This window comes from Phacochoerus africanus, chromosome 9 (assembly GCF_016906955.1).
Source record: "Phacochoerus africanus isolate WHEZ1 chromosome 9, ROS_Pafr_v1, whole genome shotgun sequence".
In the NCBI taxonomy this organism is placed as follows: domain Eukaryota; kingdom Metazoa; phylum Chordata; class Mammalia; order Artiodactyla; family Suidae; genus Phacochoerus; species Phacochoerus africanus.
Genome location: NC_062552.1, coordinates 126,183,267 through 126,200,818, shown reverse-complemented (window position 1 = coordinate 126,200,818; position 17,552 = coordinate 126,183,267). Strand labels below are relative to the sequence as shown.

The 17,552-nt window shown below is 55.4% G+C and overlaps 1 protein-coding gene across 3 annotated transcripts in view; it reads left to right on the top strand.

Annotated features, from left to right (window-relative positions):
• The window catches only part of CDC42BPB (CDC42 binding protein kinase beta), a 102,362-nt gene that overhangs the window by 42,638 nt on the left and 42,172 nt on the right, over positions 1-17,552 (top strand). For all 3 annotated transcript variants that reach the window (XR_007137172.1, XM_047797172.1, XM_047797173.1), the window contains exons 3-6: positions 2,031-2,114; positions 3,917-4,012; positions 10,819-10,967; positions 17,284-17,377. Coding sequence is in view for 2 of the 3 variants with exons in the window: in XM_047797172.1 (XP_047653128.1) it covers positions 2,031-2,114; positions 3,917-4,012; positions 10,819-10,967; positions 17,284-17,377 (423 nt within the window). In the remaining variant the exon portion in view is untranslated. The remainder of the gene's footprint in view (positions 1-2,030; positions 2,115-3,916; positions 4,013-10,818; positions 10,968-17,283; positions 17,378-17,552) is intronic.

The window sequence follows — 17,552 nt, the reverse complement described above, 5'->3', positions numbered from 1 at the left end:
TCTGTTGTAAATACCATGTAGCTTTTTTTTTTTTGTACACTAATATCTCACTTACCTGGATTGTAGCTGATTCCCGGGAAGAGAGAAATGGATACTTTCCCCAAAGCATATGCCCAGGCTTCTTGTTCTTAGACATTTCTGAGAGCCCCCTGTGCCTTTGTTTTGGCGTTTATTCCTCCCCCCCTCCCCGGCCCCCATTTTTGGCCACTCTGAGGCATGGGGAGCTCCTGGGCCAGGGATCAGATCCAAGTCACAGTAGCAGCCTAAGCCATAGATGTGCCCCGAGCCATGGCAGTGGCAACGCCGGATCCTTTCCCCACTGTGCTGGGATCAAACCCACGCCCCGGTGCTTCCAAGCCACCTGCCGATCCTGTTGCACCACAGCAGGAGCTCTGTTGGTGCCGTTATTCTTGACGCGCTCAGAGTCACAGCACACTTGGCCCGTGGTTTCTAAGACCATAGCTAGTCACCAGCAGGTTAGGCGTGGGTCGTGAGCGTCCCATGACGTGGCCGCGGACCCTGGCTGGAAGCCCTGCCGTGGAGGGCGGATGCCTGGGATCCTCTGCAAGTTCGGGGTCACATCAGAGCATGTTGTTCATGGACCCCCATCTTCAGGCTCGGGAGAATTACATCCAGTTGCTACTGTCGGTATAGTACAGTCCTTGGAAGCACGTGCCTGAGGGTGAGACTCTGCCCCTTCCTAGTTGTGTTGTTATCTGCAAAGCAAGGGTATTAAAAACATCCACCAGGGTTCCCGTCGTGGCTCAGCCGAACCCGACTAGGATCCATGCAGATGCGGGATCCCTGGCCTCGCTCAGTGGGTTAAGGATCTGGTGTTGCTGTGAGCTGTGCTGTAGGCCGCAGACGTGGCTCAGATTCTCCGTTGCTGTGGCTGTGGTGTAGGCTGGCGGCTTCAGCTCTAATTCAGCCCCTAGCCTGGGAACTTCCATATACTGTAGGTGCTCCCCTAAAAAGCAAAACAAACAAACCACTACCATCTAGGATTGTGGAGGGGATTAGCTGCTCAGCACGACTCTGGGCACATGGAAAGTGCCCTGTGCTTGTTCGCTCTGTGGGTACTCTGACAGTGTTGGGTGGCGGGGTTGTTCAGAAAGCAAGGAGGTAGGGACCTGACTTGTAGAACTCTTTGTTGCACACCTGCGGGGTGCCTGCCTGCCGTTGACAGCAAAAAGGCACGGAAGTTGCCGTCACTGCTTGTAGTTTTGTGTTGGGGACTTAGGTTAGCAAATGATTGATCTCTTTGGGGTAGAATGCGGCATACAGCAGTGTAGACCCCACCTCCGTTGCTAGTGCAGTGGAAGAGCTTGTCTGAGATTTGATGGAGACCAGGCGTCCAAGAGGACTTCCTGGAAGAGGTGGCACTTGAGTCGAACCTTGAAGAGTATGGCTGATGGCCACCGTGCAAAGTGCTACTTATGTGCCTGACACCATTCTGAGCACCTTAAATGGGTTGAAGCCTTTGATCCACATGGCAGTCTTAGGCCAGTCCTGCTCTTGTCCATCTTCTATAGAAACGGAGGCACAGAGAAGTGAATTTGCCCAAGTTCCACTCCAGAGCCCACCTGGGTCCTCACTACCCCTGTGAAGCGAAGGTGGCAGAGACAGGAAGTGGCACAGGCAAGGGCTGGCCGTGGGGCAAGAGGTGGACGCAGGCGGCCGTGGGGGCAAGTGGGCGTGGGTGGAGCCCTGAATGCCGCAGGGGGGCTGGGGAGCCACGATGAACTTGAGGACCTGGGGCCGTGAAGACCCCCAGCCGCACTGCAGGCCGCCCAACCCCCGTGTGCAGCCCTTGCTCTGCGCGGGAGGCTGGAACTGAGCCGTGAAATCGAGTTGCCGTGTGGCCGAAATCAAGTTTTCATGCTTAAAGGGGCAAATCTCTATCTGTAGAGCAAGCTTCCTGTCACAAGGCGTTTTCCAGATCGCAAGGCAGTGAGGCCTTCACTCCAGTTCTGTGAAGTGTGCTGACCTTTGCTCCGGCCACTGAGTGTGTGAACCCGTCCGTGTTGCAGGTCGCTGTGGTCAGGATGAAGAGCACCGAGCGGATCTACGCCATGAAGATTCTCAACAAGTGGGAGATGCTGAAGCGAGCAGAGGTCAGTGCGCGGGCTCCGAGTGCCGGTGCGCGGGCACCAGCCCGGCCGGGCCGCAGCCGCAGCCCTCGTACATCTGGGCCTTCCTCTGCCTGTAGGCGGGCTCGTGAGGGCTGCACGCGCTCACACACGCACGCTCACTTGTTACCCCCGAGCACGCTCCCAGGCTTCAGGTGGCACGTGCTCGAGTGTGCACGCACAGGCACATCCACATGCACGCTCAGTCGTGAGGCCCGGCACGCTCACGAGCTCCTGGACTCGAGGTGTCCCCGGCTCAGGGGCGTTCCTGCTTCGCGGCGTCCTGGCGCCCCGGCTTGGTCTTGGTGAGCACGGGGTGGCTTGTCCTCCTCCCTGTCCACACCTGTCTCCTTTCCGGCTGTGGCACCGGCACAAGGTCTCCCTAGGCCGTGCAAGGTCATAAGTTGCAGGTGAAGCTGGGCTTTTAGGCTTTTTTTCTTTTTTTGTCTTAAGTTTGGTCTGCCCTTAAAACAGCCAGGGATCACTCTCCCCGTCTCGCCGTGGCGCTGCGCTGCTTGCGCCCTTGGTCGGGAGTTGTGGGCAGCCCGTCCTTGGTCCTCGCCGTGGGCGGAGCGGCCCCCAGTGTGCCGTCTAAGACGGCTCGGCTGGTGCAGTGAGACTGCGAGAGGCTCCGTAAATCAGTCGCGGCTACTTGGGTCGCTCACTCCTCTCCTCCTGGAGGGCAGTGGCGATTCCAGACTAATACATGCCAACGGGCGCTGACCCCTTCCCAGGGGGGCGGGGGTGCGTGCATTTATCAGATCACAACCAACCGGGTCAGCCCGCCCGCTCCCTGGCCGGGGGGTGGGGGTGGGGCACGGGCCAGCCGCTTTGGTGACTCTAGACATTGAAAAGAAACGCAAAGACTCCGTACTGGAAATCTGAGTTTAAGACGGGGTCTTAGGGGTTCTCATTGTGGCTCAGCCTGTTTAGACCCTGACATAGTATCCAGGAGGATGCGGGTTTACTCAGTAGGTTGAGGATCCAGTGTTGCCACAAGCTGTGGCGTAGGTCACAGATGTGCTTAGATCCTGCACGGCTGTGGTGTAGGCCGGCAGCTGCAGCACAGTTTGGATCCCTAGCCTGGGAACCTCCGTATGGTGCAGGCGTGGCCCTTTTAAAAAAAGGAGGGGTTTTTTGCTGGACATAGATAGGTAGACACTTGAGCATGTGGCCATCTGGTGGGACATTTCTGGACACTAGAGGCTCTGGGCCGGGCCAGCCTTCTTTCAGCCGTCCCTGCACCAGTCCTATGGTCTCAGGCGACAGGGCTTCCAGAACTCCTGGTCTCTGCACACCTGGGCGCTCTACACTCATGTAGGCCCACACAGGCCCTTGTCTGCTTCAGTCATGTTTTTGAATGAAAAAAAGTTGTTTTTGTCTTTTTGCCTTTTCTAGGGCCACACCCTTGGCATATGGAGGTTCCCAGGCTAGGGGTCTAATCGGAGCTGTAGGCACCGGCCTATGCCACAGCTACAGCAGTGCGGGATCTGAGCCGTGTCTGTGACCTACCCCACAGCTCATGGCAACCCCGGATGCTTAACCCACTGAGCAAGGGCAGGGATTGAACCCGCAACCTCATGGTTCCTAGTCGGATTCGTTAACCACTGAGCCATGACGGGAACTCCAAAAAAAGTTTTGAAAGTTTAGAAAAGAAAAGCTTGTGGAAAACAAGTTCTAAAGTCACTGTGGGAGTGGGGGGGGGGGCCTCTTGCTCGGGCCGGGCTGCCCGCCTCTGCCGGGCGCGGTGGGACAGACACAGACGCTCTCCCCCCACTTCTCTGCAGACGGCTTGTTTCCGGGAGGAGCGGGACGTGCTGGTGAACGGCGACTCTCAGTGGCTCACCACGCTGCACTACGCCTTTCAGGATGAAAACTATCTGGTAGGTTTGGGGCCCCCAGGACCTCGGGACTGTCACGCGGCTTCTCGCCAACGTTTTTAAAACAAGCAAGACCCTTTGGCGCTCTTGCTGCTTCGAGTGTGTTTGACGATAAAGCCGAGGGTTTGCTGGAACGTGCTGACCGCCGGGTAGACCTCAGCTAGACTTGGCGAGTCGCATCCGTGCCCCTCCAGTCACCAGGTGACCTGCTTCCTCTGTTCACTTGGCTGATTGCGGTTGCACAGACGGGGCGTTGAAAACATTTTCTGTCTGGAGTAAGAGAAAGACACTGCTCTGGGCACTGACGGCGCGTTCCCGCCACGGCTCCGGGGCTCCGGGGCGGCGCGGGCCTGTGCTGGCCGCGGTCTGTCGTCACCCCCCGGGCCACCTGACACAGCTGTTTGGGTGCCTCTCGGCTTCCCTGCTCTTGTCATCCCCTCTGACTGGAGCTGGGCTCGCCATCTGGAGGGACCCGTCCGCCCCTGATCACGCCTGTGGCTGGAGTTGCATGTGGACAGTTCAGAGCGAAAGGGAAGCCAGACCTTCGGCTCGGGCCCAAGTGATTCACAACGGCTTTGTTAGGTCTTTTAATTCTGAGAGTGCCTTTCCAGGTTTGCCTAAACCTAAAAATACCTGTGCCACAGAGCTCGGGGGGCAAGGGGCCTGCACAGACTTGGGAGCAGCCCCTCAGCCCAGGTCCTCCGGCCGCTGGGCGGTTGGCACGGTTCCCCCGCAGTGGCCGCCGCAGGGGACTTAGGTGCAGGGTCTCGGCTGCCTTCTCTCCAGAGCTCCTGGCTTGTGAGTTCGTTCTCAGTAATGGGCTCTGTTTGCTCACCGCAAGGGCAGCGACGCAGGATTTCTTTCACTCACCTTAACATAACCTCAGGTGTCAGAAGCCCCCTGTGTTCACATGTCCAGGGTCGGGCCAGACAGCTGGTTGTGCTCTGTCTTTAGAACCGAGTGAACACGCGTCTGGTCAACGGAGGGGCAGCCGGCTTTGCTGAGCACGGGCCCCGGGGTTGTCCCCATCCGTCTCCCCGGGGGCCGGGCGAGCCGGGCGGTCATGAGTCTCTCACCACTGTATGACCGGGGCGTGTGGGGCGAGGGAGACGAATCACTTGCCCCCGGTTGTCACAGCGGCACGGGGCTGTGCTGGGACCCAGCCCAGGCCTCTCTGGCAGGAGGGCTGCTGAGAGCAGGGTCCTGACGCCACCTCCGCGTAGCCCCTGCCTCCTGAATCAGCGTCGCGGCTTTGAGCGGACTGTCCCCAGCTCATCTCCTCCCTGGATAAGACCTGAATGACGCTTCTAAGAGTGCTCGGCCACATGGGTCTGTGCAGAAGGAAAACCGCGGTTTTGTTTCTAGCTTTTTTCCTGAAGTCAGCGTGGCGCGGTGCTGTCTGAAATGTTAGGCGTCACCAGCTCGTCCCGAGTTAGGAGCCGCTTAGGGGATACAGCGAGGAAGGCGCCTTCCTGAGTTCGGGGAGTTGCCCAGTTAGAGGGAGTGTGAGCGCTGGTGGGAGAAGGAAGCCAGGCCTGTGTCTGTGCACCCGGGGCTGTGGGCCAGGTGTGGCCCCTGCCACCCACGAGGGCCGTCTGCAGGCACCAGTGCCAGTGACCGCCTCCCGGGGCGGACGCCTGGAGGAGGGAGGCGGGAAGCTGGGCCCCTCGGGACGGGGCCGCCCTGCAGAGCCCGGCGCGTGGCCGTCTCCCCTGTGGCCGTCTCCACAGTCAAGCCTGTTGGACCTGTCCCTGAAGGGTGTCGCCCTATTGACCGCAGCCAGAAGGCTGCCTTAGGCGACAGAGGAAATCCTTGGTCTAGTTGTTTTGTTGCAAAGCTAAGTTTCTGCTTGTCTGCCTCCTAAGTCCTCGCAGTCAGCCTCCTCGTGCCCTTGCCCCCCAGCGCTGCTGCCGGCGGCTTTTGCTTGTCCTCTTGGATTTCCCGGTGGACCTGGAAACTGTTGCGGCTCAGCTGGATGTGGCACTTGACTCTGCTGCCACTTCCTTTAGGGGCTGGTGTCTCGGCGCCCCTCACCCGCATGTCTGTCCGCGGCTGCCGGGGTCTCGCCCGGGATTGTCTCTGCTCTCGGCCCCGCACTGTGACCCCCACTTCCCGCGCCCCCGCAGTCCTGCCCTGGCCCCTCCCTGACGTCCACTGCGGCTCCCACCTGTCTCGGGGTGCAGCCCGCAGTCCCCTCTGTGGCCTCACCCCCTCCTTCCCCGCCGGGCTCCACGTGGCCGCTGGTTCCCACGTCTTGAACGTGCCTTTGTCTGGAACCCGACCCTTGGCCCCCCGGCGGCTTTCCCCTGCGTCAGCCCTTCCTTCCCAGGTCCTGCTCTGCCCCCCACGCTGCACGGTTCCACTTCCTTCCTGGCGTCTGTCCCTCTGAAATTACTGTCTTCATCTCTGGGCTTGCTTCTGGTCCCTCTCCCTGCACTTGACATCAGCCCCACACCGGAGGGACCTGTGGCCTGGGCCTGGGCCGGGCGTGGGGCGGCCCGTGTGTCATTGAGAGAGAGGGTCCGCGAAGGTCCTTTAAGGTCCTCGGTGTAACTGGAGCTGTGCCAGGCCTGGGGGGACGGGGACCTTCACACGGCCCTCCTGCCCTTAGGACCCTAAGGACCCACTGTCGGAGGGAAGGGATGGTGCCAAGAGGCCCTGGGTGGGGCTGCCTGACGAGGCTGCCCCTGGGCGGGGTGGGGGCACCTGGGGTGAGGCCTGCAGGCCAAGTTCTGGGGCAGGTCAAGGGTCTTCCTTCCTTAGGCCCAGCCACGTGCTGATGGGTGGCAAGCATGCGCCCAGAGTCCAGATGCTTGGGGTCACATTCTAGCTCTGCCCCTTGTTGGCCGGGTGACATGGGGTGTGTCACCAAGCCTCCTTTCCCTGTCTTAAGATGGGGTCGTGACAACTGTGTTCAGTGCCGCGGGCAAAGGCAGGACCTGAGCGCTGCCCTCTGAGTGGCAGCTCTTCGGGCCAGCAGCGTTCCCGTCTCCAGTTAAAACGGACCGCTCAGACCAGAGCGCCCCCTCTTAAAAGGGGTGGCATCAGAGAGTGTGATTCCGTGAGGCCGGGCATGGTATCTTCAGCAGTCTCTGTGCCCGGCCCCAGCAGAGGGCCTTGCTGCCGCCCTGACTCTGCCAGCGGGCCACCCTGGCAGAGCCTCCGGGTGCAGCCTGGGGCTCAGTGGCGCCTTGGCCTCCCCGCGGTTGCTCTGAGCTCTGTTCCAGCAGCTCATCTCCGGATCCTTCTTGGGCTGAGCCCATAAGTTCTTAGCTTTCATTTGCTGGTGATACTGTTTTGCTAGTTAGAGCTGCTGATTTTGTGTGATTCTAGATAATTCACCTCCCTTCTCTGGTCCCATGTCCTCTTCCTGTGGCAGGAGGGTCTGGAGAATTATTTGTAAAAATCCCTAGGACTTGATGGGCTATTTCTTATTTGTTCTACTTTGGGTCACTAGCTTTCAGAGTGCCACTCCAGTGTCCAACCCCACAATTGTTTTTTCCGTTGATTAAATATATGCATGTGTGTTTTCCCCATTTAGACAGCTTTCATTTTAGTGTTTGCGCTGAAGGTGGTTGGTTTTATTTTATTTTATTTATTTATTTATTTTTGTCTTTTTGCTATTTCTTTGGGCCGCTCCCGCGGCATATGGAGGTTCCCTGGCTAGGGGTCCAATTGGAGCTGTAGCCACCGGCCTACGCCAGAGCCACAGCAACACGGGATCCGAGCCGCGTCTGCAACCTACACCACAGCTCACGGCAACGCCGGATCGTTAACCCACTGAGCAAGGGCAGGGACCGAACCCGCAACCTCATGGTTCCTAGTCAGGTTCGTTAACCACTGCACCACGACGGGAACTCCAGAAGGTGGTTGGTTTTACATGATCAGAGATGCTCGTTATTTCCACGTATTTTTTCTTCTGAAGATAATAGTGTCTCCTGCCCGTGTTGCTTTGAGTGCCTCTTAACATTATCCTAAAGTCCTTCTAACTTTGTGCAGGAGGAGGATTCTCATAAAGAAAAAGATTTCTGTCCAGGAAGGTTTCACTTGAGCATATCTTCTGAAGATGTTTTGTTTTTTTCATAATCAAGGATGTTTGTTATTCCCAATATTTTTTTTAAAGGAAGTTGGCTCTTCTGCCTGTGCCAGTTTGTGGTAAGGACTAAGAGTATCCACTTTTGGGGTGTCCTGTCCCCATGTCCATACACAGCTGGCCCCTCCCTGGACTGTTCACAGACTGTTGGCGCCTGTGGCCTGGGGATGTTGAGTCCTGCACATAGTCCAGAACCAGGCAGGTCCTCAACTCCTGGAATTACTGGGGATCCCAGGCAGAGACAGAGGGCCAGGCGCAGGTGACAAAGCCCTGCCGATGGCCCGGACACCTCAGCTCACCAGGGAGCATAGCACGACCCCTGAGAACGGGTGGCAGTGTGTGTGGGGGGCCAGCAGAAATTCCCATCAGACAGCAGCTGAAGCTGCTCTTTCTCTGCTGTCCAGTGTCCTCCCTGCATGTGTCAAACACCAGCCCCGGGGAGCAGACACGTGGGGAGACAGGCTTACCTGCATGTCTGTGGCATGAGGTCTCCAGTGAGGCCATGAGCCTGCATCTGCTCGTCCATCTGCTGCCTTTACTGTAGGTAAAATTTCTTTTTTCTTTTCTGCATTTTAGGGCCATTTCTGTAGCCTATGCCATTCCCAGGCTAGGAGTTGAATCGGAGCTGCAGCTGCCGGCCTACACCACAGTCACAGCTGCGCCGGATCTCAGCTGCCTCTGTGACCTATGCCGCAGCTCATGGCAACGCCAGATCCTTAACCCACTGAGCGAGGTCAGGGATGAACCCAAGTCCTCATGGGCGCTAACTAAGCAGGTTCTTTACCGCTGAGACACAACAGGAACTCCAGAATTTCTTACTCATTTGCTTTCTTTTTGAATTTTGTATTTCCATGAATCAACACAAAACTGTTTTAATTTCCAGTTCTTTATAATATATGTTAGGGGACCCGACTCTCCTTTTTCTCTTCAGACGTGCTGCTGACCTTGTTTGTTCGTTCTCCTTTAACCCATTTAAAAATGAGCAGAAGATCGGATTAGACATTTTTCCACAGAGGACACGCAGGAGGCCAGCAGACCGTGAAACGATGCTCCACGTCACTGGTCGCCAGGGAAACGCAGCACAGAGCCACAGGGAGGCACCACCGCATGCCTGGCAGAATGGTGTCGGCAGCAGGGACACAGATGCCAGGCGTCAGTGAGGCCGTGGAGCAGAGGGACGCCTGTGCGCTGTGGGTCGGGGGGAGCCGGGGCGGGGGGGGCCCAGAGACCGAAAACCATACCGCGTGATCCGCGCCCTCCTGGGCATGTGCATCAACAAACCCCAAAGCCTAATTGAAAAGGTACGTGCAGCCCGGTACTCATAGGAGCATTATCTGCAATTGCCGAGATACGGAAGCAACGTCGGCGTCTTGGGCGATGAGTGGAGGAAGAAGAAGAAGGCGACTCACCACACAAAAGAGCTGAGGAGGGAGCTCCCATCACTGCGCAGTGGAAACGAATCTGACTAGCATTCAGGGGGATGTGGGTTCGATCCCTGGCCCCGCTCAGTGGCTTAGGGATCCAGGTGGCTGTGGCTGTGGTGGAGGCCGGCAGCTGTAGCTCCAGTGCGACCCCTAGCCTGGGAACCTCCATGTACCATGGGTGCGGCCCTAAAAAGACACACATGTGCACACACACACACAAGCCGAGGAGTGTCTGTGTGGTGCAGCACGTTAAGGATCTGGTGTTGTCACTGCGGTAGCGCAGATTGGATCCCTGGCCTGGGAACTTCCTCCTGCCACAGTGTGGCCAAAAACCCAAATTTTGCCATTTGCAGCAACATGGATGGACTTGGAGGGCGTTGCGCTAAGTGAAATAAGTCAGAGAAAGACAAGTATCATATATCATTTATATGTAGAATCTCTAAAAATACAACAAACTAAGTGAATAAAAAAGAAGCAGACTCACAGTAGAATGAGCTAGTGTTTACCAGTGGGAGAGGGGAGCGGGACGGGGCTGGATGGGCTGGGGGAGGAAAAAGGGTTATTATGGGATTATGTGAAATCACATGTGTGAAACTCGAACATCACAAAGCTCTGTAACATTTAAAGACTCTTTTATATGGAGTTCCCACTGTGGCTCGCGGGTTGAGAACCCGACTAGTATGCATGAGGATGAGGGTTCGATCCCTGGCCTCGCCCCGTGGGTTAAGAATCCAGCCTTGCTGCAGGGTGCAGCGTAGGTCTCAGGTGTGGTTTGGACCCCGTGCTGCTGTGGCTGTGGTGTCGGCCGGCAGCTGCAGATCTGATTTGACCCCTAGCGTGGGAACCTCCATGTGGATGCGGTCCAAATAAATAAGTCATCTTTCATTTAATTAAGAAAAGGGTTGGAGTAGAACATTTCTGAAGAACACGAAGAGAGTTGTACGAATGAAACATAGTGACACAGCTGGTTGGGAGGCGTAACAGTATCGGGAAATCAGTGATCCTGTCACCGGCGTATACGTGGAGTTTGACTCTGCGTTGATCCCATCCGATTGTGTTGCGCAGGCGGGCATTTTAGGGACAGCAGGAATAAGTGTTGAAACCTCTTCTCTGCCAGGCACTAAGTTAAACTGAAGCAGGATTGCGGCAGCTCGGAGACCGGGTCTGAGGGGAAGCCCTGGGCGGCCAGACCCCCGAGGCGAAAGCCTCCGCGGCGGAGGTCGGGCCTTGGGCTCGGAGGCTCCGTGCCGACTAAACCCTGCGTCCTCTGCCCGTCTCTCCCCACCCTCCAGTACCTGGTCATGGACTACTACGTGGGCGGCGACCTGCTGACCCTGCTCAGCAAGTTCGAAGACCGGCTTCCGGAAGACATGGCGCGGTTCTACGTCGGGGAGATGGTGCTGGCCATCGACTCCATCCATCAGCTCCACTACGTGCACAGGTAGCCCACCGCTGGACGGGGTCCGTGTTCACACACGCCCCTCGGAGCTCCGGAGCCTTAGACCCTGGCTTCCAGACGTGGCTGCTGGGTCCCCCCTGACTGCTGCGGGGCGGGACTGTGCCTTCAGCGGTGCAGGCGAGAGGTTCTTTGTGCCAGGAGCCCTCTGACGTTGCCCCGAGGTCAAGGCGGAACCTCTGGCCTGGCTGGCATTTGCTCAGCAGAGGCACGTCCTGCTCCCAGTGTAGCGATGGCACCTGGTGTCGGAGTGACAGCCCTTCAGGCCCTTGCGCGAGTGTGACCTTGCTGCTCGGGGGAGAAACAGAGGCCCTGGGCCGCGGGACCGCTTGCCTCAGGCCACGTGCTCCTGCCCAGGGAGCTGTCCCCGGGTAACGGGTGCTGCTTCTGGGGCCCCAAGGTTTGGGGAGGTGCGTTTTCCCTTCTCCTGTTTTCTTTAATGTCATCATGCCTGCTTTTGTAACAGTTTAACGTTTGATTTTATACTCTTCCTGCTGGAACTTTGCCTCATGTACAGCAGAGAGAGGAATGTCTGTATTTGTCCCAGGTCCCTGGGGAAGTTAATTTGAACTCCTTCTGAATAGTCTGTTCTTTCTTATTTTTCACTTATTAGAAAGCTTTCTCTTTGTTTTCTTAATTGGTTGTGTAGAAACTTTGCTCTGTCTTTTAACCTCTGGGTAGAGTAGGAATCATTGAAATCCGTAATTCAGAAACATTTTCTCCAAAGTCAGCTTTGTATCAGACTGAGTGCTTGAGCAATCTTGTCTAAGAACAGAAAGCTTTGCATTTTTGCTGGAAAGTTGACAAAGTTCGATAATACGGAAGTCATTCCTGCCCTGTTCTCAGGGGTATGCTGTGTTAAAGTTGAAGCTACGTTTGGTGGGGCCCGAAGCAAGTGAGTTTGATTAGCATGAGAGCGTTGTCACTGGATTTGACAAGCGTGGCTTGGAGGTAGCTCTCAGCTCCTTTCCCGTGGGAGGATGTGGACCATCTGGGTGACTTTGGGCAGTGCCCTCTGCCCCATCGGCTGGCCTTCCGCAGGCAGAACGGCAGCTGCCCGGCTTTGGCAGCTGGACGCCTGTGGGGCTTCCCCAGGGAGCGGGCCATGCGGCTGGGTCAGCCCCGGATACCAGGCAAGGCAGAGATGGAGACTGACAGGTGCCTGGAGGACGTCACACCCCAGGGAGAAGGGAGAGGACGTCGTAGGGTCCAAATAAGACAGGTACAGTTTTAAGGGAAAGGATATTCAGGGAACAGAAAAGACCTTAGAAAGGAGAAGCTGGAAAAAATGGACAGCCGAGGGTGAAGGCAGCAGTGGTCGGGCGGCTCTGGGCCTCCCCCAGGAGCTGGCCCGGACCACCCTGCACCCACCTGCACCAAACCCGTCAGTTTTGCAGTAGAAGCCTCACCGGAGTGGGCTTGGAGCCTGGCACTGATGCGTCCCTCAGAAACTCAGGTGGTGGAGGACAGGATTGGCCTTCCTGCTCAGTGCATCATGGGCAGGACAGGAAGGGAGGGTCCGACTGCGGTTTGTTCCTGAGCACGCACGCACCCCACTGGCCACGTCCCCTGTTCTTCAGGGTCACAGTGGCTGACAGAGGAAAGGCACTTCTGGGGTGACCGGAGCTGCTGCTCAGCTATGTGCCTGATTCTTTCCTTAAAGCACCACTGGCGCACGGACACTGGGCCGTGGGGGAGCCTGGGCTGGCTTTGTCCCAAGCAGGGTGGTGGCTCTTGGGGGCTGTCAGCTGCTGGACTGGCTGCTCTCCCAGTTGGCGGCGTGGGCACTGCTGGTGGAAGTTGTGGGTCAGTCCTTGGCTTGAGCCCCCAGTGCTGTTCTGCCCGAGGGCCTCTCTGTAACCCCCCTGAATACAAACAGGCAATTCACTTAAAACAATAATACCATTTATTGATGGAATTAAATTTTAAGTATAGACTCACGCGGCCCAAATAATCCAATGCCCTTTTTTTTTTTTTTTTTTTCTTTTTAAAGGGTACATGCAGGTGGTTAGGTTGAGCCCCTGGAAGGTGTCAAAGGCGGAGGGGCAACTTGTGAAGACCCCTCCCCAGCCGTCTTCTCAGGGCCCAGGGTGTCAAGCAGTGAGCATCCCCTGGGAGTTTGCACTTCCCCCTTTGTGTCTGAAAGGGGGGGGGGTCGTGGGGGGTCCCGCCTGCTCTTCAGATTCCCTGATCGAGGCCCCACTGGCCAGTTTTGCGGGGCCGGCCTTGCCCGCCAAGGCTGCCGCCCGAACCCCAGGCCCCTCTGCCGCCGAGCTCCTCCCTTGGCCCCCACGCGGCTGTCTGTGAGCGAGGAGGACGCGCGCGCGGCTCCTTTGCCGCCCGGCAGTTTGCCGCCCGGCAGCGGCGTGACCCTGCGCCGCGCCGCCTCGGGTCTGGGCGGGACCCCGGGTGCGAGGCCCGCCTTGGGCAGGCGTTGGGAACCGCCTGGCTTCTGGTGGCTTCTCTGCTCTCACTCCCGCATTTCCGGAGGAACCCCGGTTCCTTCGGCGGGCACAGCTTTCAAGGCCGGGCCCGGGGGGGCCCATTAGCACGGGGTGGGGTGGGGGGGTCCTGCCCTCGGCCCTCCCGCCGCCAGAGTGAAGGACGCGCACGCGCGCGCCGGGGTCCGCCTGGGAACCTCTCGCTCCCTCGTCTGGTCTCCGTCCCGCAGGGACCCGGCTCCCAGCGGCCCCGGTGCCGTCCAGTGGGCGGCCTTAACTCAACCCTGCGGCGCCCAGGCCCGCGCTGCTCCCCCCCCCAGCGCTGTCGAGTCTCCTGTGAGATGCAAGCGGGGTCGGCCGACTCCCTCAGCCTCAGGCGCCCCTTCCGGCCTCGGTGACTTGGTTTCATTTCTGAGTTGGGACAAGGGGCACTTCTCACTCAAACCCAAACCGTACGACGCGACCCCCAGAAACCCAGCCCCTCCTCACGCGCCCGCTCCCCCCGGGCTCCCGGCCCGCGGCGAGTCGCCCGGCCCGCTTGGCTTCTGTTTGTCCCTGTGGATGCGAAAGATGAGCAGATGTGTCTCCTTGAACAAAAGGTGCCACGGTAAAGAGGCACTTTGGCGGCTAGTTTTTTCCACCCAACAGATGCCCTGGCAGTCATTCTGCAGCAGCTGGTGGGGCTCTTCCTTTTGACGCTTGCCTAGTCCTCCACGCATTTCCGTACCCCTTCCTCCCCTGTGGGTGGGCGTTTAGGCAGTTTCTAGGATTCTGCAATTACAAACAATACCATAGATTAATATAACAGTGGGCAAATACTTTTTAGAGTATTAGTGTGTCTTTAGGGTAAATTCCTAGAGGTGGGCTCACTGGCTCAACAGAGAAGTAAGAATACATATTAGATAGATAGTAATATTTTTTAGTTAGTTTTATGAAGTGTTGCTGGTTTCATCCCATAGAGAGTATACTTTTTAGTGGTCACACCAGCAGTGTGTGAAACTGCCTATTTCCTTGCAGCCTTGCCAGCATAGTGTATTTTTAAACTTTTGCCATCTGATGGATGAGAGATGGTATACAGTTGGGTGGGGTTTTTTGGTCTTGTGAGGTTGAGTATCATTTTTCTAGCTTTGTGTGTGTGTGTTGTTTATTTCATGTCATTTGCCCGTTTTTCTATAGGACTTTTGGCTCTTTTCCTTTAGTTGTTCAATATTTGCTCTTTATCTGTAATGTATGTTGCAAATATTTTTTTCCCAGTTTGCATTTGTTTTTTGACTTGGCTTTTTGTAGTCTTTGCCATGCAGAGTTTATGTATTAAATGTATTGGTCTTTTATTACGTCAGTATTCTGAGTCATAGTTAGACTCAGTTTTTAGTCCTTTGTAAAAATGTTATTGCAGTGGAGTTGATTTATAGTGCTGTGTGAATTTCTGCTGTACAGCCAAGGGACTCGGTTATACATATATGTTCTTTTCCGTTTTGGTTCATCCCGGGGTACTGATGTAGTGCCCTCTGCTGTACAGTAGGGCCCTGGTGTTTATCCATATCCTGTATAATAGTTGGCCTCTGTTAACCCCCAAATCCCAGCCCATCCCTCCCCATCCCACCTCCCCCTTGGCGGCAACCTCAAGACTGTTTTTTTTGTTTTTCTTTTTAAACGCTCAGAAAAAAGGAAAACCCATGTTTTCTTTTCATAGTTTCATTTTTTACATGTGGCTCTCTGATCCATCTGGAGTTTACTCTTGTAGGTAGTGGATCTAATTTTATCTTTCAGAGGCTCTCCGATTGTCCTAGCACCAACGGTATCTATGCTGCTCCTTTCTTTTTTTAGATTCAGTGAATTTTATTATATTTAATTTCACAACATTTCCATCCTAAACCCCCAGCCCATTTCCCCCCGCCCCCCATATGCTGTTTCTTTCTGAATTTGGTCTGTTTCTGGACACTCATCTTTCTGTGCTTCGGGGCCACACTGCTTTAACTACAGAGGCTTGAAGAAAGGGAGGCCAGTCCCCCATCATACTCTCTCTCTTGGTGTTTTCGAGCTATTCTACATGTTGCAGTAAACTTCAGTACCAATTTGTCTGGCTCCAAAAAACGGGACACTAAATTTTTTTTTTTTTTTTTAATTCGATGGGCCTTTCAGTCTGCAGGTTCAAGTCTTTTTTACTTCTGGAAAGTTCTCCTGGATTATAGTTGTAAATATTGGTTCTGTTTTACTGTTTTGATTTCTTCAGGGACTCCCATTGTATATACGTTGTGCCTTCTTGTCCTGTCCTCCGTTCTTTCTCCAGCTCCTTTCTTTCTGGTCCTTTTCAATTCCTTCTTTGTCTCATTTTTATTCTTACAGATCTTTTCTCCCTGTCTTCAGTGCCTTTCATTGGATTTTAAGTTGATGCTCCCTTGCCATCTTGTAATTTAGTCTTCATGTCTGTTTTCTGTTTCTTTCCTGGGTTAAACCAACTCACTTTTTTATTTCCTTCTTATTTTTGTCTAGTTCTTTTCATTTTTCTGACTCATTGTTTTGTGTCTCTTGCATATTCCCAGGTGGTTGGTTTGGGGGTGGGGGGAGGGCTTGCCGCGTACGGAGTTCCCAGGCCAGGGATCAGATCTGAGTCATAGTTGCAACCTAACCTTTGTTCTGGTGCTGCAGAGATGCCACCAATCCTGTTGTGCCACAGTGGGGACTCCTCCTGAATGTTTATTTAAGGATATTTATTTCAGTTTAGAGTGCTGTGCTGTGCTGTTGGGTTTTCTTGTTTTGTCTGTCTCTTGGGGGTGTGAATTGTCATCTCTTGCTCACATTTGTTTGTGAGACTCACCCCCATTCCTGGGAGGTGTTGGTACCCATGTGTGTGCACTCTGTCAGAGGATTGCCCACGGCCGGCCCTTCTCCTGCAGGCGGCCTGACGTTAGTGGGACCCCACGCTGGCTGGTAGGAGTTGTGTCACGGGGAGCATCCTTGTCCTGCTCTTGGGAAACACGTCCTTTTTTAAAGTCTGTGGCACAGTGAAAACGAATCCGACTAGAGTCCATGAGGATGCAGGTTCGATTCCTGGCCTCGCTCAGTGGGTTGGGGATCTGGCATTGCCATGAGCTGTGGTGTAGGCTGGCAGCTGCTGCTCCAATTCAGCCCCTGGCCTGGGAGCCTCCATGTGCCGCGGGCGCAGCCCTAAAAAGACAAAAAAGCCGTTTGTGTTCCTTTCCATGCTGTCCAGTCACATAAGCCTGTTCTGCCAAGGAAGGAGAGCCAGTTCCTTAGAGCCCACCCCCATCGCCCCCACTCCCCACCAGGTGTCAGCAAGTACCCAGGACAGGCAGGAAGACCTCGGGTTTGCTTTGCTGCCCCCCTGTGCACGAGTGTACAGGCCGTGCCACTCTTGAGCTTCCATGTCTTTGTCTGCAAGATACGGTCTGGGGGATGCGGTGGTTTGATACCTTCACCCATCAAGTTTCCGCTCAGGGTCTCTTTGTCAGTGGTAACGGCCTCCTGACTCCTTTGCTCTGTCTCTCTGCCCCTCTTATGTGTCCTCATGTCTCTGGAGCGCTGGTCATGCGGATTGCTCTCTGATGCCCAGCTAGCGTGGGGCCTCCGTTGCGGGGGGTGGGGGACGCTCAGGAGGCCTTGGTTAGCGGGGTGGGTGGGTAGGAACAGTGACAGTGTCTCTGCGGGTTAATGGGGATTAACCGGTGGTGGCGACTGCTGCTGCCCAGCTGCATATCGTGGGGGACGTTTTCCTAGATGGTCACAGTGGGCGTGGCTGGTACGAGCATTTCCTGCAGTGAGCCACTACTGCTTAAGGGCTTTGACCTGCCTAATGTGTGCGTGATAATGGTTAATATGTGTATTTATTTTACTAACAGAGACATTAAACCTGACAATGTCCTTTTGGATGTGAATGGTCATATCCGCCTGGCCGACTTTGGATCATGTTTGAAGATGAACGATGATGGAACTGTAGGTATTTTTGTCGGGAGGTGTTCCATTTGGTCTTGGGTTTTGCCATTAGAAGGGGCTTATTTACATTTCCAATTTGAGATACAGTTAAGAAACCAGTTTATTAATGTAAATCAAGACAAATGCATTCAGGAGACAGTTGAAATTTTTTTATTTGAAAAAACATCTTTATTGC